Source organism: Marmota marmota, unplaced genomic scaffold, assembly GCF_001458135.2.
Source record: "Marmota marmota marmota unplaced genomic scaffold, marMar, whole genome shotgun sequence".
Lineage (NCBI taxonomy): Eukaryota > Metazoa > Chordata > Mammalia > Rodentia > Sciuridae > Marmota > Marmota marmota.
The window spans coordinates 187,037-207,999 of NW_026000101.1; the positions used below are offsets into that span (position 1 = coordinate 187,037).

The following is a 20,963-nucleotide window of genomic DNA, read 5'->3' on the forward strand; positions in this document are numbered from 1 at the left end:
GATATTCCAGGTCTACTATTGCACCGGGGGGGGGGGATCAGGGGGGATACACACACACACACACACACACACACACCCATATACGTACGTACACACAGACACACGCATATGCACACTCACACATACATATATACACGTATGTACACACAGACACACACTCACACACACACGTACGTACACACAGACACACACGCACACATGCTGGTTTGATTTAATCCTCACAGACACCTGTGAGATAGTGCCACTGTAACTGCCCAGGGCTGCAGGTGGCAGAGCTAGGTTGGGGTCCCGTGCCTGGCTCCAGAGCTGAGGTCCCAGCCCCTCCTGCTTCCCTCTCCAGAGTCCACTTGGGTCTGAGTGTTCTGTGCTCACCTCAGTGTGTTCTGTGGGCTGGTGGCCTGGGTCTGATTCGCTTCAAGCCCAAGTGCTGCTCTCTGTGCCTAATTGGAACAGATTCCTCAGGGCCCCCGGCACATAGAAACCTCATTCAGTACTTGTTGGATGGATGGATGGATGGACAAATGAATGAGTCTGAAGGAGCAAGGGGAGGTTATACAGAAAACAAGCTCCAGTGTGTCTTGGGACTCGTCTGGTGGTCTCAAAGACAGGAGAATGAAAGGGACCCAGAGCCTATGGTGGTGCCGGTGGCAGAAACAGAGAAGTAGGCTGGTGCCTTCGGAGGAGCCACCACAATCTGGGAGGGTTTCTTGGAGGTGGAGGGAGAAGCTGAAGGAGGAAGGCAGGGCAGATAGGAGGAAGGCGGATTAAAGGAAAGGATGGTTCCTATGAGGAAGGAAGGTGGGGACCCGGCAAGGAGCTCCAGGTGCTTTATACTGGGGTCCATATAGAGTCAGCTTCACAGAACGCCTTCAGCTTGTGCTGGGAAAAGGAGCGGGCACACTCAGGAAGGTATCATCCTAGTAAGGACATAGGCCCTCGTGTGTGCCAGGTACGGTGTAGGTGGTGTGCACTATCCTAACAATTCTTACAACAGTTGCTTTTTTTTGTTTGTTTTTGGTACGTAGATTGAACCCAGGGGCCCTCTACCACATCTCCATCCCCTTTTAATTTTTCAGTTTTGAGACAGGGTCTAAGTTGCTGAGGCTGGCCTCATACTTAACCGTCCTCCTATCTCAGCCTCCCGTGTCACTGGGATTATAAGCATGCATCGTCACACCTGGCTAACAGTTGCAAAATGCAGACCTGAGCACAGAGAGCTTAGGTGATTTTCTTAGTGCCACACAGGAGGTCGTCAGCAGACCCGAGGACCATTATGCAGTGTCTGAACCCAAAGGCGGGGCGGAAGGAGCAAGCCACATCGTCCTTTCAGATCACGAACCTCATCTCAGCACGGTTCTCCTTCCTGATGTTCAGAATCTCTGTTCCCCAAAAAAGAAGAGCCTGCCCCTAGAGGTCTGTGCCCCAGAGTGAGCTGGATGAGTCACCAGCGTTACTTGGGGCTTCTGGGGACCTTCTTTTGCACATGCTCAGTAGTGACCATCTTGTGCCCTTGAGGTCCGATCTGGCTTGTGTTTGGTGCATGTGCTGTGCTGGGCCTTCTCCCTGCCACGTGGCCCCCAGGCCAGGCCACAGTCCTCTGCCCTGCAGAGAAGGGTGTCAGCCTGGCCTCTGATTTGGGGGTTTTAGAGTTGACTCTCTAGAGCTGAGTGGGGCCCTTCGCCTTCCGAGAGCGTTAAGCCAAGTAGCGAGCTGTTGACTTGGACGACCCCCACGTGCGATTTCCAGTCCCTTCCTCGCAGCGCTGCCCAGGTGGGTTGTCTTCTGGTGATGGATAAGTCTCAGCCATGCCACCTGCCCAGTCTGATGGAGAGGGTGGACGCAGGCAAGCCCCAGGGTCGGTATTACCAGGAGGCCCGTGAGGACAAGCGTGGGAACATGGCGCTCTGGTGGCCACCCTCATTGGCCAGGGACTCTCCCCAGATTCCTCCCATTTGAATGGCTCTTGTAGCTACAGAGAAAGTGGGAGGAGATGTGGAGACAGAGGCCAGCCACCTGCGCAGGTGGAGAATTCAGGCTGCTTTAATGTAGGTGTTACCTGTGATTTACTGTCTGCAGGTGGCTGTCTACAGAGCAAGGGCACAGCCATAGTGCCACTGGGGGGCACTGACCCCTGGCCTTCAGGTTCTTTGAAGGTCCCCGGCTGCTCCTGAGGTGCCGAGTTGGGGTTTGCATCCTGCTACCCCTGAGATCTCCATGGCCCCCTCCCAACTGATACGGAACCTCAGAGTCCCGGGTCTTGGACAAGATCCAAGGATTTGGGTCAATGACCTGGGAGCAGTGGCCCGCACAGTCCCTGGAGCTCACTCCTGGGATGGGGAAGGCTGAGGTGGTTTGTCGGGCCCAGCCCACATGCAGGCCTGCCTGAGACTGATCCCTGTGTGTCTCCAAGGCCTTGATCTCTCTGCTGTCAAGACCCTGACATCAGGCTCCCTGAGCCAGGGAGATACAGCAGTTTTGTTTGGGGCAGGACCTTAGTGATCACTAAGTACCACTTGGTCATTGCTAGAGGGCAAAACCAAGACCTGGCAAGGGGAGCTAGCAGCCCCAGGTCACCTGCGAGCCCGTGGCACAGTGCAGCCTGCTATGGAGGCCCGCGCTGACCAGGGAAGTACAGTGAGTGGCCCGGTACAGCTGACCACGAGTGGGACCTTGCAGTTCCCCGGGTGGCCGGGGTAGCAGAAGCCTGGCGGATGGCTGGTGGGGAGAGGCAGTAGTGAGCTTGCTCTAGAAGTTCCCTCCTCCTATTGCCCTTTAAATAAAGAAGCAGTAGTGAATATGGACGAGGCCGGGAGGTGGTGGGAAGGTGAACCCGGCTTCTCAGGGGGGCCCCCTCCTTTCCTGCGTGCCACGCTCAACGTGTTGTAGTTAAATTAAAGAGCAGGGAGGGGCGTTCCCGCGGAGTCCAGGGGGCCCAGGCCATCTTCCGAGCCCGCTTGGGTGTTGAAAGTGCTGACTCAGGAACCTTGCTTCCTGCAGAGTCGCCAGCGAAATCAAACAGGCAACACGGGAGAGGGCATCCTTGTCCTCCAAGAAGGCCACATTTACCCTCAAAGAAGAGTGGCCAGCGGGCCTTCCAGAGTGACCTAAGCTGAGTGAGTGGCAGGTTTTCGAGCCCCGAAGGCTTGTGACGGGGAAACCGAGGTGCAGAGGGGAAGGGGCTTGCCCTGGGCTGGCCTCCTGTGTCCTGAGCTGTGCCCCTCTGTCCCTTCCCCTCTAGGGACTTCAGAGTCCTCTTTTGTAAAATCCTGGGCGTGGGCGGGCAGCGCGTGGGCCCTCTGCAGAGCCGCTCTCCACGGTGTTCTCCTCAAAGGCGTGGACCTCTGGTTCTCAAGGTTGTGCCGGCCTATTTATAGCACTGACCAAGAGGGTTCCGCTGTGGCCACGAGAAGGAATACAAATGACGCTGCGCGTGGCTGCATCCTCTCCCCCACTTTCCCTTTGAACTCCTGGGACAGTGCTCCCCGGTGGCATCTGAGCTCCCCTCCCCCGTGCAGATACTCCCCGGGAGACAGGCGAGTGGGCTCTGCTGAGCACCTACTGTGCGCAAGGCTCCGGACTTCCTGCCTGTCACCTCCTTTCACCCTCACCCCTGACAGATGGGTATCGTCCCTCCCCACCTCACGGTGCTGCCTGTGGGGCACGCAGCCTACTCGTGGTGGAAGTGCCTGACTCCGTGGCCCTCGGCCTCTTCTTCCCTCCACGCTCCCTGCTCTCACTCCAGCACAGCTGTCCAGACTCACTGTGGCTGCACAGCATGTCCCTAGGGGTTCCCATTTCTGTGGGGGGAACTCTTTACTTTCTTACCTAATCAGACCAGCCTTTTCTTAGGTCCTACTATGTGACAGGTAAAGCTTTGTCTCTCACCAGGCTGCAAGTGTCATGAGGACCCACTGTGTGCTGGGCAATGCTGGTCTCTCAGGGACTGCAAGCGTCATCAGGACCTACTGTGTGCCCGGTGGTATTTGTCCCTCACCAGGCTGCTGGCTTTGTTCCCTGTGGGCCTGACACACAGTAGGCCCTCCGCCAGCCTTGGTTGAATGAATCATGGGGCTTATTCTTAGTGTCCCTCAGAGGGAGAGGAGGGGGCAGGCCATTTGAGCAGCAGCAGAGAAGTGAGTCAAAACCTTGTGGAGGAGGGAGTGGTGGGCGGGGAGGGAGGTCAGGAACACGTGTGGGGCACCCAGGATGCGGTGGCCTCCAGCTTCTGCCAACGCCACACGCCCTGGTGCCCACCTTACCACGGCACAAGCACACCTGGTCTCAGGCTCCTCTGTCCTGCATCTCCAACTTAACAGAGATCCGATTTCCTGACTGTTCCACTGGGGAGCCCTGGGGATGCCGAAAGAACACTAAATCTTTCCCTGCTTATCATCTTAAAATAATTCTTTTTTAAAGCAGTGTTTTGGCGAGCTACCACCTCAGGCCAGGGCTGCGAGTGGAGACCCAGCGCCTTGGGGCCCGTCTTTCCTCTTCTGGGAGGGGCCTGCCCATCAGAGCCCCCTGCACACAGCCAGGGCCCCCCGCTGGCTCTTCCAGCTCAGCCCTTGGTCCCCTTGTCCTCCAGGTCCTGGGAGTTGGAGAGCCCCGGGCAGCGGGGGGTGTGCTGAGAGCCCAGGGGCCCTCCTTTTAAGGCACATTGTTATTTGTGTGTGTGGCATTGAAAGCAGTGTGCCCTCGCTGTGGGTCATGTGGCAACTATGGAGAAGCAGGAAAAGCAAGACATCATCACCCGCAGCCCCACTCGACAGAGAAACACTGAACGCGGGCACGGGACTTCCCTGGTTTTTTCCCCGTATGATTTTTCTTTCTCTTAATAACTGAGACCATACCATGCAACATGATTTGTAGCCAGTTGACCCCACTTAACATTAAGATATATCACATGTCCATGGCTTTACAAACTCTTTGTTGATACGATTTTTATGGCAGCATAAAATCTCAGTATGTGTCTATGTCCTCAGTGACTCAAAGAGCCTCCAGCTGCGGGTGGTTAGGGAGCCAGGGCCACCAGGGAGCCAGGGCCACCAGGACAAAGTGCCAGAGGTGGGGGCGGCTTCCACTACAGGAATTTATTTGCCACCATTTCTGGAGACGGGGAGTCTGAGCTCGGGGTGCCAGTGTGGTTGGCTCCACTTCCCGGCTTCCAAATGGCCACATGCCTGGGTCCTCAGAGGAGACAGGAACAAACTCTGGTCCCTCTCTGCTATGACGATGGCCTCACCCTGCGGACCTCAGCTAACTCCAACTGCCTCCCACAGGCCCCATGGCTAAATGGTCATCATTCGGGGGTAGGGCTTCAACATTGGAATTTGGGGGGAGACACACATTCAGTCCCTAACATGCGGTGCGCTTGCAGTTAATCTGGCACCTAGCGACTGCCTCGGAGTCAGCATCGTCATCACCGCTCCAGGTGCATTGTGGGAAAGCAATATGGCGACCTCAGCTTCTACCCAGGGCCTAGAGTTCAGGATTATCACCCTGTGTGGTTGTTCCAACCCAGCCTTTAAAAAACAGAGATGGTGTCTACACTCAAAATGAGTAGCTGTAGGAAAGGAAGCCCCTATTAGCCGTGTGGGCAGGTGATTTCCCTCCATATCTATCCAAGTAGTGGATCACTCCCAACACCCAAGATTGGATCCCTTGAGAATTTCATGAGATATAGTACATGTGGATGCAGGGTGGAGCACCCAACACCCACAGGCCCTTTAACAATATTAAGCTATTGTTATTATCAATGTTTTTTTTCATTTGCCTCTCACCTAGAATTTTACTGGCGTCCCCAAGACCACCCCCAGACTCAGTGATTAACTAGAAAGGCTCAGTGGGTTCAGAATACACAGTTGTCCCTGGGTCTCTGGGTGATGGGTTCCAGGACCCCCTCTGGATATGAAAATCCACTGATGCTTACGTCTGTTTTGCACAAGTTGCACACATCCTGCACATGCTTTGTGATCTCTAGATTTTTTATAATACCCAATACAGTGCAAATGCTGTGTGAGTAGTTGTTACTCTGTATTGTCTGGAGAATGATGACAAGGAAAACGTCTGTACCGGTTCAGTACAGATCCATTTAAAAAAAATATGTTTGGCCCGTAGTTGGTTGAATCTGCGGACGCAGAACCCGTGGGCACCGGTGGCTGGCGGCTGTGTACTCAGGGCTAATATTTATTACATCGAAAGGAAACAAACCAAAATGAGCATAAGGAAGAGACACATTGGCAAAATCCAGAGGAAGTCCAGGCTCCCGAGGGTCCTCCCTCGGTGAGTCACGAGGCTGAATTCCTCCAGCACCAGACTGTGCCCACAGGAGTGGAGTGCTGCCTGCCCAGGAAACTCGTTAGAGAGCCCTAGAAAGGTTTTATGGGGGGCTTTCTGCCAGCCCCCACATTCCAGACGCCTAGAGAGGAGGCAAGTGTTCAGCACAAACCCCAGTTTGCAGGTCCATGCGCAGCAGGCCCTACCTATCAGACAGGGTCCAAGTGCACAGAGGCCGGCCTTGTGAGCAGGCCCTGCTGGGGACAGCAGCCTGGGCCTGCTGGGCAGCTTCTGCCTGCAGGTATCCCAGGAGATCAGATTTCTTGTATTGGGTCCGCTTGAAGATAGGGGAGAGGCAGGTGTCCCCATTTCTACAGGCCAAAAGTAAATGTTGGGGCGGGGAGGCCGACTTGGGGGCTGGATGGCTCCTCCATGTGGGGTCCTGAGAGGAAGCAAGGTCTCCCTAATGGCAAGGGGGGAGTGCTCCCTTCCCTCTAACTATGTGTCCCCCTCTCTCTCTAGGCTCTGAAGGGCTCCAAGAAGCTGGTGCTGTCTGTGTACTCTGCGGGGCGCATCCCTGGGGGCTATGTCACCAACCACATCTACACCTGGGTGGACCCGCAGGGCCGCAGCACCTCCCCGCCCTCGGGCCTGCCCAACCCCCAGGGCAGCAGCGCTCTGAGACAGCCGGAGGGTGACCGGAGGAGTGGCTTCTGCCTCCTGCAAGGCGGGGATGAGAAAAAGGTGAGCTGCAGGCGGCTGGGTGGGGCCCATGCCCAGCAGGACCGGCGCCTCCCAAACCCAAAGTGGTGACCCGCAGGGGCAGGGGCTGGGCCGGGGCTTTGTCCTTACCCTGAGTCCCTCTTGAAGGGCTTTGTTTCCTCCTCGGTTTCTTGAGGCTGAGCTGCCCCCAGGACTGGGATGTCATGAGGGTCTCTCTCCCTGCTGTAGCCAAATGGATGGACAGTCTGGTCTGATGGGCGGCTCCGGCCCAGGACTGGCCCTGGGATCTAGATTCCCGCCGTCCACTAGGCACTAGGGCACGGACCCCCTGCGAGGGTTGGGGGGCTGGTGCACCAGGTCCCAGATCAGCTCCTGGGAAAGGAGAGGAGAGAGAGCTGGTGGCGGTGTCCTTCTATCAGCGATGGCTGCCCAGCATGGCAAGGCGGGCCGCGAACCTGACCCAGGCCCCAGGCAGCCCTCCGGAGATGGCCAGAGAGCATGCTTCCCTGGTGGGGAGGGCCCCGCGAGCACCCAGCCTGGCGACCTCGAGGAAGCCCAGGTGCCCGCAGGCCTCCAGCCGCCGCCCTGACCGCGCTCTCAGGGAAGCTTTGGCAGGGGGACTTGAGCCAACTCCTGCCAAGGAGGAATGTACTAGAAGGCTGTGGGCAGGCCCGGAGGTGAGGCTGGGGCACTCAGGGCACTGCCTGCAGGAGCAGCATCTGCATCTCTGCCAAGACTTGTCTGTGTCCTTCTGCTTAAGAGGTGGGACACCCGATTGGCTGGCGGGATGCCAGGCGTTTTGATTGGCAGGACCAGCTGGGGGAGGGGTGCTTGTCCAGCACATCATGGAGTATTGTCACCTGAAGGAGGAGGCAGAGGCATCAAAAAATGCCCCCTACCGAGCCTTCCTCTCCCTACAAGTGGACTATTTGTTAAATAAAGGAGAAAGACGTTTGGGTCCCTGAGGTCTTAGCCTTCTCTCTGGCTGTGTGCCTTGCTCCCAGACCAGGAATGTAACCCCTGCCCAGCTCCCAGCTGTTTTAGGACCTGGATCCTGACAGCCAGGAAGCTGCCCAGCTTGGGGCTCCAGGCCAGGCACCTCCCCTGGAGACTCTCTCCGCTCTCCCTTTCCTGTGGATGAGACCATAACATTTATTTAATGCGTTGGTGTTCTTTGCTCAAACGTCAAGATGCAGCATCATTCAGGAGATCACCTTCAAGATGCAGCATTCAGGAGATCACCGCGGCCTCTGGTCGCTGTTGGGAGGTCTGCGGGCACCTGGGCCTCCTCAAGGTCGCCAGGCCGGGCAGCTCCTGAGCCCTCCCCACCAGGGAAGCATGCTCTCTGGCCATCTCCGAGGGCTGCCTGTGGCTGGGTTGTGTTCACGGCCAGCCTTGCCATGCTGGGCAGCAAACTCCCTGTCTTTCTGGCAAGCCCTCTCCTCCCTGGTGGGGCTCTGTACCCAGGCACCTTTCCCTGAGTCCTCCAAGCCACCTGCTAGGTGCAGGTCACCATCCGCATCTTATAGAGACTCAGCAGGTGGCAGCAGGGAGGTGCTCCATAAGCCCCCCAGTCCTTGTGGCGCACCTCCCGTGTGCCTGACATGTCCTGGGAGCTGGGGATAAAGCTGAGGCCCTGCTCCAGAAAGGAGCACAGAGGAGCACGATGAGGGACATGGGTGTCCTAGTCCGTTTTCTGTTGCTGCAACAAATACCACGGACTGGGTGAGTTATAAAGAACAGAGGTTCACTGGGCTCTCTTCTGGAGGCTGGGAAGCCCAAAGGCCTTGATGAGGCCCTCTTGCTGCCCCAGGACATGCAGGGGACATCACATAGCAAGACAGAGCAAGTCCGCCAGCTCAGATTGCTCTGCTTCTTCTTTAAAGCCACCCGTGCCACCAGGGGAGCCCCCACCCACCCACACACCAGCTGCACTGACCTAATCCTATTTTCTCCAAAGCTCCCCCTGCAAATACCATTAGCATATGAATCTGCAGATTGAGTTTCCCTTATATGCAATTGGAAGGATGCATTCAAACCATAGTAACTGTGGGAAGCCGAGAGGGAGGTGCTCTGGGAGGTGCCTGAAGGTGTTCAGCGAGGTTCTCTCTGAGAAGATGACTTCTGAGCTGAGACCCCCAGAAGGAGAAGGAGGCTTCCTGTCCCATTTTGAGAGCTGAAAATCCCAGGCAGCAAGGGCAGCATGTGCAAAGGCCCTGAAGTAGAACTGAGCCCAGTTCTTCATTGACATCATTGTTGGAATTCTGTGGGTGGGAGGATGAGGGTAGATGAGTTCCCCTCGGGGCATCTTGGAGTAACTTCTATAAGAATGCATAAGGCCGAGGCTGAGAGAATCTGGCACCTGGGAGGACCAATGGAAGTACCCCAGACAACACCAGAGAGGGGTCTTCACCAATTTCACTGCTGGATTTATTATGGGGATTAAATGGGATAGTGTCAGTATGGCAGGAGTGGTTCAAATCTTGGCAGCTGTGTGACCTTGGACAAATTGCATAACCTCTCTGAGCCTCCATTAACCATTTCCTCCTCTGTGGAATGAACACAGCAGTAGACTACCCCTGCCCCCCACCTAGGTAAGCTCCTGGTAGTGAGGACCTTGGTCTTGAGTCTAGGTGGCTCCTTCGTGCCTGGGACCGTGTGGTTGCTCAGTTAGTGTTTATGACACAAATGACTAAATTAAAGTGGAACCTGCTGGGCCCCGAACACAGCGGAGGCCCGAGACACTTGCAGCATGGGACCCTGCGCCCTGTGGGGACCCGGGTGCTCGCTGCTCTTTGCAGAAGTGCAGAGAAGAGTGTGGCCATGGCTTCCCGAGTTGGCAATTTTTGTTGTGGCCTCTGAGCAGCTGTCCTCGTCATGCCTTTGGTGTTGGTGTCCCCCCAACTCTCCAGGGAGGGAGGAGCACTTCCTCACCTCTGTCACCTGTGTGTCCCCGGCCAGCGAGGTGATGCTCACGGGCAGCAGGTTCCCAGGCCTCTGACCTTGAGGATTTTTCTTGGTTAATAGATTCCACAGATGGAAGAGGACTCCTGTGTTGCTCTGGGGCTCCCCATGGCCCTCCTGTCCTCAAAAGTCAGAGAAGTCACATGGGGTCGGGGTGGTGGATTTAGCTTTCTGAGTCTCTCTATGGTAGAGCCCAGGTCACCCCCTTTCCTGTGCAGTTCTGTGTTGCTAATGCACTCACACTGCTGAACGCCATCCTCCGGAACTCCTCTCCTTGCAAAACCAAAACCCTTTAAATAACAACGCCCTGCTCCCCGCTCTACCCACCCTGGTGCCTTAGTCAGCTTTACATAGCTGTGAGGAAACACCAGAGAAAAGTGAACTTAAAAGGAAGAAAGGTTTATATTGGCTTACAGTTTCAGTCTGAGGTCGCCTGGGCCAGTGGTGAGCAGAACAGCCTGGTGCAGAGTGTGTGATGTAGGCTGGGAAGCAGAGAGAAAATCCAATATCCACTTCAAGGACACCCCCCCCCCCGGGGGACATCGTTTCTTCTACTAGACCCTCTTACCACCTCCTAAAGTGTCCACTCCCCCCCACTACACCACCAACAGGAGACCAAGCTTTGGGGGACATTAAGGTCCAAACTGAACCACCTGGGAACCACCATTCTGCTCTCTGTCTCTGTGACTTTGGCCCCTCTCGGTGACTCAGATGAGGGCAAGGTGTCCGTCCCTCTGTGATTGGCTCTTGTCACTTAGCACAGTGTCCTCAGTGTCCACTGTGCGTGTGTCAGAGCTTCCTGTCCTTCAGGCTGAACGCTGCCCGGTTGTAGCCAGGGCTGCTGGGAGACTGACTCCAGGCTGGGGGCTCACGGACGCCAGTGTGGTGGCTGAGCAGTCCAGGACACCGGGTCTGAGCGTGTGCCTGCTCCGCAGATGGCCGCCTTCGTGTGTGTCCTCCCAGGTCAGAAAGGCCAGCGGGCTCTGGAGGCTCCTGTTATGGGAGGCTCATCGCATTCACTGGGGCTCTGCCTGCGTGGCCTGAGCACCCCAGGGCACCTTAATGTCGGGGGAGGGCGTGGGCCGCGTCTGTTCATCCCTCACCTGTTGGCCGGCGCTGGGTCACTGACACTGTCCGCCTGCCGTGGAGGCTGCTGCTGCCACCACGGGGTCACGGGGTCACGGGCCTGCAGATGGGAGCCCTGCTTTCATTCCCTGGGTCTGAACCCCGGAGCCAGTTGCTGTGTCCCCTGGAGATGGCATTTTTAACCCTTTGAGCATTCCCGTACTCTTCCCGCGGTGGAACCGTTTCCAACCCCACCAGCCGCGCCGAGGCTTCCGGGGTCCCCTCCTGGCCTGTGGGCTCCCCACTCCCCGTGCGCTGAAGCAGTCGGAGGCGATTCCCCTCAGTCCTTACGTTGGGACTGCGTGTGACACCTTAGCAGAGTCATGACAGGGCGAGGTCTCAGCGGGGACCAGGTGGAGCCCAGGGGCGAGGCAGGTGTCTGTCTTTACAGGCCCTCAATCATGGCCTTCATCCTGTGTTACCTCCCCAGGGTGAGCAGGCAGGGGCAGGTGCCCTTAGTGGACACTCCATCCAGACAGGGAGGACTCTTTCTGGCACATTCTATGAGATACAGTGGGATCTGTGCCCTGTGAAGAGGAGAGGCTCGGGTGCCCTGGGGAGCCGAGGAGGGAGATCTGCTGCCCGGGGCTGGGCAGGCGGCTGGGAAGGCTTCCTGGAGGAGGCAGCCTGGGGTCTTTGCACCACCCTTTATCCGCTCATCTGCTGATGGACACCGGCCTCCGGGGAGCTGGAGCTGGAGCTGTGGCCCACTTCTGTGCCACAGATGAGGGCCTGTGTCCCCAGCAGGTCGGCTTCATGCTGCTGCGCTCAGGTTCCAGGGCAGTCACAGGTGGCCGGCAAAGCGCCTGCCTGCTGCCCAGGGCGTCCTTCCCCAGAGCACGGAGGCAGGCGCCTGAGCCAGTGGCCAGACAGGCCGTGCTCGGGTCCTCTGGCTCATCCTTGGCTCCCTTAGTGTCCCTCTGAGAACAGCCTCTGCACAGCCAGGGGTGACTCCCTCCAGGGACACAGACACGCGGTCATGCGGTCCTCTGCTCACTGCATCACCTTGATCCATCAGTATCTGAATCTGCTCAGGGGACGAGGCGGCGGGGCAGCTGTTTGCAGGACTCACACCCCTGTCACCCACCTGGTCATATCCCTATTGGTGGCCTCATCGGTGTCACTGCACTGTGGCTGCTCCACCTACAGCGCTGTAGAGGACTCTGATCCTGCCAGATGCTGCTTGGCTTTCCAGCGAGTGACGGGGTAGGTCACCTCGCGGCTGGTGGACGTGTCATTGCAGTTCTGTGATAAACGCTGTTTTATCCCCACGTCAGGGGATGTTGGTTTCCATCCTCGGTCCTGAAGGGGGGCTGCGGAGGTGCAGGGCTCCCGGCCCCGCCTGTGCACATCTTCATGTCCTGGCGCTGGGGAGGGGCCGGGCTGGGGTCTGACACCAGGAGCCACATGGGAGACCCCGGGCCACCTGGCTCCATCCGTGCTCTAGAGGTGCAGCATGGAGGAGGCCGTCCTGCCAGAGGGGCCAAGGTCTAGACCCCAGGCTGTGCTCTGTGCTGGCGCTGGGCCCCCAGGGTGCCCCCAAGATGCCTGCCCTCCCCGCCGCCCGCCGCCTTCCCGGCCAGTGGCTGTCTCTGATAGCTCTGCCCCAGCTGGGCGCCCTGGAGTGGACTTGGGAAGAGTTAGTCTATAGGAGGACGCGGTCCCCACTCCAAGAGGGCCACTCCTCCTCAGGAACTGTGAGTCGTGCCTTCAAGACCAGAGGGACTTTGCAGAAGTGACTGAGGGAAGGCTTTCGAGATGGGAGATGATCCTGGATTATCGGTGGCCCCTGTCACTATGTGTGTCCTTGGGAGAGAGAGGAGGCAAGAGGCTGGAGGTCAGAGCAGAGGAGGCGGACGGTGGATGGAGAGAGATGGACAGGAAGCACCGCAGGGAGCTCTGGCCCTCAGGAAACAGCCGGGTCCTCCCGGCCACAGTGAGGTGGCCCTGCACCGCCCCTCCCCCACTGACTCCCGTGGTTTCCAGGCCCAGGAGTCCAGTCAAGGCTCTCTCAAGGCTTCAACTCAGTGGCAGTCTGTTCATGGAGGTGCAGCGGCCTGAGCCAAGGCTGTGATGGAGCAGGGGTCACAATCCTGGGCGAGGGAGGAATGGACTGTGTGGCGGTCACAGCAGAGGTCCGCGGGTCCCACGGGGAGCCCTGGAGCTGGGACAGTGCCACAGAGGTGTCCTGACCTAGGCAGGGTCAGGAGCTGGGTGAGGGCAGTTCCCAGGGAGGCCGCTCTGTGGCTCTGTGAGCTATCAGTAGGCTGCACCCCCAGCCCCGGCCCCGGCCCCAAGGGTCCCTCTGCACCTTCCCAGGAGGCACACGCAGCCCTGTGCTTCCTGTCTTGTCACCTGCGAGGTCAGGAGCATCTGGAGGGACCCTGGGATTCTTTGCTGGCTGCACCCTGCCCTGGCTCACCAGAGGTGCTCTGGCTGGAGTATTGGCCCTGGCTCCCCCCACCTGACTAGGTGGCCCTGGGGAAGCTCCGGGAGGGCTTCCTGAGAGGCCCTTCTGCAGAGAGCCAGGCTTCCCGGGCCCGGCAGGACGCTGAGCTCTCCAGGTCGGCCCTCAGGGCAGCCCCGCTGTGGCTGGTGATCAGCCCATTTTCCAGATGAGGAAACTGAGACATAGAGGTGAGGCAACTTGCCCGAGGCCATGTACATAGCAAGTGTCATTAGGATTGAGCTTCAGTAGCCTGGCCCTGGCCCTGACACAAGTGACCCCCACACTGTCACCTCCTGAATACACAGACCTACATGCATGCGATGAGGGACCAGGGAGGGCCTTAAACCCCGGTCACCTCAACACTGCATTCCTGCAGACTCCTCAGAGGTTATGGAACCTTCCAGAACCTCTGGACTCCTGCCTGTCCTCATGTGCAACTCTCCCCCACCCCAGCCATCCTCTGTGACCCACCTCCAAGGTCCTGAGCCAGGCTCGCTTTTCTGCATGTGACACATGCCATCCCATGTCCCTGGGATGCACCGCCACCTCCCTCCTGTGAGCCCCTGACTCTGAGCTCATCTGAGACACCAGGAGGCCCCTTCCCCCGCCACCTCCCCCAGGCAGGACCAGGGCCCTGCGCTGCCCACTGTGCTCTGACCACCCTCTGCCCCCTGGGACCGTGAGTCCCTCCTGAACAGCATGGTGTCAGGGAATCTCTGGGTGGGCGCTTCCTGTGTGCGGAGGGAAAGGCCAAGTGGCCCATCAGGGTGGTGGCCGGGCAGGAGACCCCGGGAGTGGGGCCTGGGGAGATGGGGGACCTTGAGGACGCAGGGTAGTGGTGGCCCCAAGCCTGAACGGAGCCCTGATCCTAGGGAGGGAGGGTGAAGGGGCCTGGGCTGGGTCCCCAGGCCTGAAGTCTGCCCCTGGCTGAAGCATGAGGGGGACATGCTGTCCTGGGTGTCTGCACCAAGGGGACCCTGGGAGGTCCTCTGTCCTCCCTTTCACTGCAGTTGTCACGCTGATGGACGGGGCAGGGACACCGTGGGGCGGCACCTTCCAGGGGATCTGGCAGGGTGACTGGGGCTCCTTACAAGCCCATGGTGCCCTCCAGGGCTGGGCAGGGCTCTGTGGCTGCCATCTCCCCAGGTGTGGCTTCCTGGCTAATGTCCCCCGCTCTCCCTCCTGCAGGTCAACCTGGTGCTGGGGGATGGCCGCTCCCTGGGCCTCACCATCCGCGGGGGCGCCGAGTACGGCCTGGGCATTTACATCACGGGTGTGGACCCCGGCTCGGAAGCGGAAAGCAGCGGGCTCAAGGTGAGGGGGCCGGCGCATGCGCAGCCCTGGGCGGGCCGGTGCAGGGGGCTGCTGCAGCTGATTTTCCCTAGACTTCGGCCAGCAGTCAGCACCCATTGAGGACAGGCCCCTGCTGGGGAGCCCTCCCTGCCGCTGTGCCCCTGTCCCACAGCCTGGGCAGCCGCAGGGCAGCCTCCCACGTGGGGCTGGGCCCTGGGCCAGCCTCGCCCTCCGTGGCTGCTGTTTCCAAACATGGTTGATGGCCTGTGGTGGCCCTGACGTCAGAGCTTGTCATGGTGCCTGGGGAAGGACAAGAAGCCATGAGCTGGGTCAGGGCCACCCTGGGCTGGTTCAGGGCTGGCATTCGACCCAGAGTGAGTTATTAAAATGACAGTTATTAACGTGACATGGTTGGCTCACCTTTTAAAGAGGGCCAGCTGTGTGCCCAGCATGTGATTCGCTTCACGTGTGCCCTCTCACCAACCCTCAGGTACCCCGCACCGTTGGGTATTTCCCGTTTTTTCTGGGGGTGTGGTGTGGGGGGACTGAGGCATGGAGCCATGCGAGGACTTGTCTGAGGTCACACAGCTGGGGGTTGAGGGCAGGATTTGAGCCCAAGGAGCCTGGATCCCGCCATCTCACTTGTACCCTCAGCACCCTACTGGGGAGGGCAGGTGACTTGAGAGACAGGCGGAGACTGTGCTCATGAGGACACTTGACCCAGGACACGGATCACTGAAATAGGTGGCAGCCAGTGTTCGGCTCCATCCTGATGCCAGGGACGCCACAGCCACAGTGATCCGAGTGGCAGCCGTGGGCACGGGTGGCATTTGAGCCAGGCCTTGCAGGGCAGGAGAGGTAGATGGGAAAGGGGCCTGGGGAGAAAGGAACCTGGGGCCTCGGAGCAATTCCCCGTCCCTCTTCTAGAGGGTATTGTGGGGTGCATTGAGGGCCCTCGTGACAGTAAGTGCACAGACAGGTCCTGTGCTTGTTGGGTGAGTGAGTTCCCATGGACCCATGTGAATAAAAAGAGGTTGTGTGTCAATCAGGGCCTGAGGGCACTGAGCGCTTCCTCTCCCTGTGGTTCCTGGTGGGCAGGATCTTTTATTTGCTTCGCGGAGACTGTATCAGGTACAGTGCTGGCTGCTTCATACCCGACGGTGATCTCTGACCTCATGTGTGCAACAATGTATGCAGAAGGAATGTTCTTTTCCCCATTTCCCAGGCGACAGATGTAGAAACAATGTTAAGCAAGTTGCCCAAGGTCACCCACCCAGGAAGTGCTGGACCCAGGATTCAAACACACACCAGCACACTCTAAGCCCATGTTCTTAGCAACTACGTCACACCCCCTCCTAGCAAGAACGCAGGGGCTACTGTCCCCAGTGTACAGCCAAAGAGACCAGGACTCAGAGAATTAAGCCGACTAGCCTGAGGTCAAATTCTTTCTAATGGCAGAGCTGGGATTTGAGGCCAGGCCTGGGAGATCCCGGGGGTTGCCTTATGCCGGGGAGGACAGGTGCTTTGGGACCTGCTGCTGAGTCCTGTGTGGGGGTGGGGGTAGCCTCTCCCTCTCTGGGCTGGCGTCTCTCTGCTGGAACCTCGAGCAGTGGAGCAGTGGGCTGGGTGACCTCCAGGGTGTCCTCTGCCTCTGCTCATTTTCCTGGCCTGAGGGGGCCATTGGGGGACTGAGAGGGGGCCAGAGGCCAGCCACGTGCTCCACCTTCTTCACCTGTAGGCTCCCGTAGGCACGGAGAGGTGGTAAGCAGGGGGCAGATCCCCGCTTTGTGTGGAAGCAGGAAGTGGACATCCCATGCTGACAGGGTCCATGGCCGCCTCCTTCCTTCTCTCCTTGTGTCAGTGAATGAATGCTGATGACTCCTCTGCCACATGCTGTCCCCCAGCTTCCGAGCTGAGCAAGACCGACACAGTGACCTCCTGAGCTCACGTCCTGGTGGGAAGTCGAGGGGTCAGAGAAGTTACTCAACTATTTCATTGCAACTGTGATGAATGACCAGGTGCAGATCACGCGGCAGCGTGTGTGACACAGGAGGCCAGGCCGGGTCCTATCTGGGAGGGCTCCTTGGAGGAGGTATTTTGGTCACAATTTCAAAGAGAACAAATCTAATTATGTGAAAAAGGAAAAAGAATCTCAGGCAGAAAGGACAGCAGAAGCTGAGCCCCCGCCGGGGAGAGAAGGGAGGGCAAGGGAGGCCACTGTGGGCGCAAGGGAGGGCCACTGAGGGCGCAGGGGAGGGCCACTGAGGGCGCAGGGGAGGGCCACTGAGGGCGCAGGGGAGGGCCACTGTGGCTGACTGCACAGAGCAGGGAGCAGAGGGTGCCGGTGACAGCCGGCGTGACGAACAGGACGGATCGCATAGGGCACGTGCCTCGTCCAACCCTGCAGCCGTGAAAAGACAAAGCCGGAGGGCCGCGGTGGCTCACCTGGAAGGATGTGCACAGCACAAAGCCACACACCAGGTGGCTGTCAGAGAAACACCTCGGAGGCAGCACACCAAAGTGCCAACGGTTAGAGCAGGGACAGTTTCCCTTGGTTCTCTGCGTCCTCGGGCAGTGTCTGCAGGGAGCAGGCGGGACTCTCGTGACTCTCGTGATGGTGGAAGCAGCCACAGTAAAGCCATTTGCCTTTGGCACGAGGCAGGAGAAGCGTTCCCTGGAAGTCTCTCTCGGGCGGGCGGTTCGTTGCGCCCAGACTTTATTTGCTCATGAAATGCCCACCTTCGGCAGAGACCCCTGCATCTCCAGTCCCCTCCTCAGTAAAGCATTTCCCAGTCTCCTCGTCCCCTGTTTTCCTGTCCCCTCCCAGGGCGTGCAGCTATGCCAACAGCTGCCCACACTCGCTCGGCATGGGCTGATGGTCCTGTGGATTGCCGCGCACTTTCAGTGGAATTAGGCATATTGAAGTGGAATAAAGGGCTGGCTATGTGGGTGGCAGAGCCAAGAACAGGCTTTATTTGTAAATAGGGCTTCTTGCCGCTGTGCGGGGCTCTCCTGGGTAGAAACGCTGCCTCCCCCTGCCTCCCAGCCGCGCGGCCCACTTAGCTCCCGCAGGCCCACTTTGAGTCCAGGGAGCGGGCAGGCCGACACTGGCCTAAGTGGAGGAGCACTGAGGGGGTCAGCCAGGCTCCCAGCACTTACCGGGCGGGGCGGGGGGGGGGAGGGGCGGCCTGGAGCTGGGAGTCTCCCACCCTCCAGGGAGGGCTGACGTCCCTCCAGAATTTGTCTTTGGATTCTCTTATTCCTTGGTGCCCACTCCCTCCTAGAAAATCCCACCAAAGGACGGGCCATTAAACCTCTTTTGTTCCTTTAAGGACAGCAGAGATGGAGTGGCATTTAAAAATAACCACCGTGATAGCCGTTGCCATTTCTTAACCAGTTATTATGAGTCAGACTCTGTGCTGGGAACTTTAGATAGGCTTTTATTTAATCCTCTCCATAGCCCTGTGGAGGGCATTAGTAACAGGATTTAACAGATGAGCAGCGGAGGCTCAGAGAGGTACACAGCCTGCCCAGGGTCACACAGGGATCCGGGCCTCGCCCCTCCGGCCCTTTGAAGGTCATGTGCTTTGTGTGGCAGCTCCCTAGGACCCTGACTTGACCAAGTGTTTTTAAAACAACAGGAAAACGGACACTGAGTCTCCTTAGACATCACGAAGCTCCCAGAGCTTGGAGAGGCTGTCCTGGTGCCTGCCCAGCCTTACGCTCCATTCCCGAGGTTGCCCAGGGATGGGTGTGAGAGCCAGGAGGCCATCCTGGCTGAGGGTCCCTGGAGCAGGACCTGGGCTCCCACGAGTGTCTGGTGCAGCAACAACGCCTCAGTGGCTCTGGGGACTGCAACTCCACACCTCTGTCATGGGTGCTGGCTGCACCAGGGGACCACCTATGTCACCTTGATGGGTGGAGCCACTTGTGCTGGGTGTGAACCTCTGCAGACCGGGTCTTGCCATGGTCCTCTCCCCACGCGGCCTGTCAGGACTGAGCCTCTGATGCACCCAGTGCTGAGCACCCAGTCAGGAGCCAGTGGCGGACTGTGTCATCGCCCAGAACACCCCCCACACAGCTCAGGAGGAGGTCACTCTGAACCCAGTGTTCACGTAATGACAGTGTCCCAGCTCATGGCTGTGTGGAGGGATCGGTGCCCTTACACCCTGTGTCCCCTGGCCCAAGACAGCGTCTGCACATAGCTAATGTTCAGGAAATATTCTTTTCTTTCTTTCTTGGTACCGGGGATTGAACCCAGGGGCACTTAACCACTGAGCCACATCCCAGCCCTTTGTATGATCTATTTAGAGACAGGGTCTCACTGAGTTGCTCAGGTCCTCACTAAGTTGCTGAGGCTGCTTTGAACTCATGATCCTCCTTCCTCAGCCTCCCAAGCCGCTGGGATCACAGGTATGCGCCACTGCTCTGGGCCTAGAAAATACTTCTTGATTGAAGGAGGGACAGTGGCCGAGGTGGGACCTGAACCAGGTGACTTTGACTCCAAAGCCCTGAAGTGGAGCAGGCCCTCCTTCATCCTGGCCTGAGCACAGCACGGAGCTGGCATCTCTGTGGAAGGTGGAACAGCCAGGGCGCGGTGAGGTGTACTCATCACACAGGAGGAGCCGCTGGTCTTCTCTGAGGGAGCCAGGGCAGGCGGAGCTATTGCTCTGCACCCCCAGATCCCAGCACCGTGTCCCCCTAGCTGAGAGGAGGGTCCAGACCTGGGCACAGAACCCCTTGGCTCAGTTGGGTCCTGCCTGCTGACCTGTCCCATGCTTCCCAAGGGACTTCTGCTGGAGCGAGCAAGCCCCATGCTGCCCAGCCTGCTTTCTGGTCTTTCTTGTGGGTCAGGGGCCTGGTTACCATGCCACGTTTGTTGAATAAGGATCCTTGTTTACCACCGACCTCCCTGGGACCCTCGACCAAGTATCAAAGAATGGAGAAAGAGGCAACAAAGGACATCGAGTCTCCCTAGAAATCGCCATGATGGTGATTATGGCTGGTTTAGTCCTCATTAAGATGCCAACAGTACCGTGTAATTACTAATGGCTAAAATTTTTTAAAAAGCTTAAATATAAGGGCATATTATGGCTGATTTTATGGCAGTCCTCATGAAGAGGACAAAAATAATGACCTAATGTTTATTTGATTCCTGATGATAGCTAAAAATAGCTCAGGTAATAAGGGCATCTTATAAACAACTCTTTGTCCTTAACTCTATGATGGACTTGTTTCTTGAAAGACACATATTACTAACTCTAGAAAGAAAAATAGATAATCTATACATTCTATACATGTATAAGAGAAATTGAGTTTGTATTTTAAAAGACCACTCAAAAAGGAAACTTAGGTCCACACGCTTGCATGAATAAATTCTGTCAGACCTTTAAGGAAGATATGTTGCTCAGTCTCTTCCTGAAAATAAAAGATGAGGGAATATCTTCCCACACATTTTATGAGGCCAGCTTTGCATAATACTAAGACCAAACACAGTACAAGAAAGAAAATAATATACCACTATCCTTTGTGAATATAGATGCAAACACCCTCAACAAATCATGAGCAAAACAAATCCAAGAACCTGTGAAAGGGGTAATATACCACAACCGAGTGGGTTTCATCCAAGGAGAACATGATATTCAACATCCATTGATGATGGATGCTCTCAGCAAATGAGGGATGGAAGGGAATTTCCTTCATCTGATGAAGAGAATCTACAAAAGAAACCTACAGCTAATGTTTGTCATGATGAAAAACTAAGTGTTTTATTCTAAGATTGAAATAAGGCAAAAATGTCCTCAAGATTTTAGTATCATACTAGAACTTGTAGCCAATGCAATAAGTCAAGAAAAAGAAATAAAAAGCATGCAGTTCAGAAAAGAAGAAATAAAGCCTTTACAAAGAGAAGAATAAAGCTTTGCAGAGATGGATCATCTCCACAGAAAATTCCAAACAATCTGCAAAAAAGTTCAGAACTAAATAATGAGTTGAGCAGGGAGGAAAAGGTACACAGCAGCCTATGCAAATTAATTATATTTCTATATGCTAGGAATAAAAAACTGGAATTCAGAATTAATGAAAACAATACAGTTTACAATGGCACCAATAATACTTAGATATAATAACCAAA

At 57.0% G+C, this 20,963-nt stretch overlaps 1 protein-coding gene across 1 annotated transcript in view; it reads left to right on the forward strand.

Annotated features, from left to right (window-relative positions):
- Positions 1-20,963, forward strand: part of Whrn (whirlin) — a gene marked incomplete at its 5' end in the record, with an annotated part of 85,546 nt that overhangs the window by 16,256 nt on the left and 48,327 nt on the right. The window contains 2 exons of the mRNA XM_015492092.2: positions 6,799-7,020; positions 14,726-14,851. Of these exons, the coding sequence (XP_015347578.2) occupies positions 6,799-7,020; positions 14,726-14,851 (348 nt within the window). The remainder of the gene's footprint in view (positions 1-6,798; positions 7,021-14,725; positions 14,852-20,963) is intronic.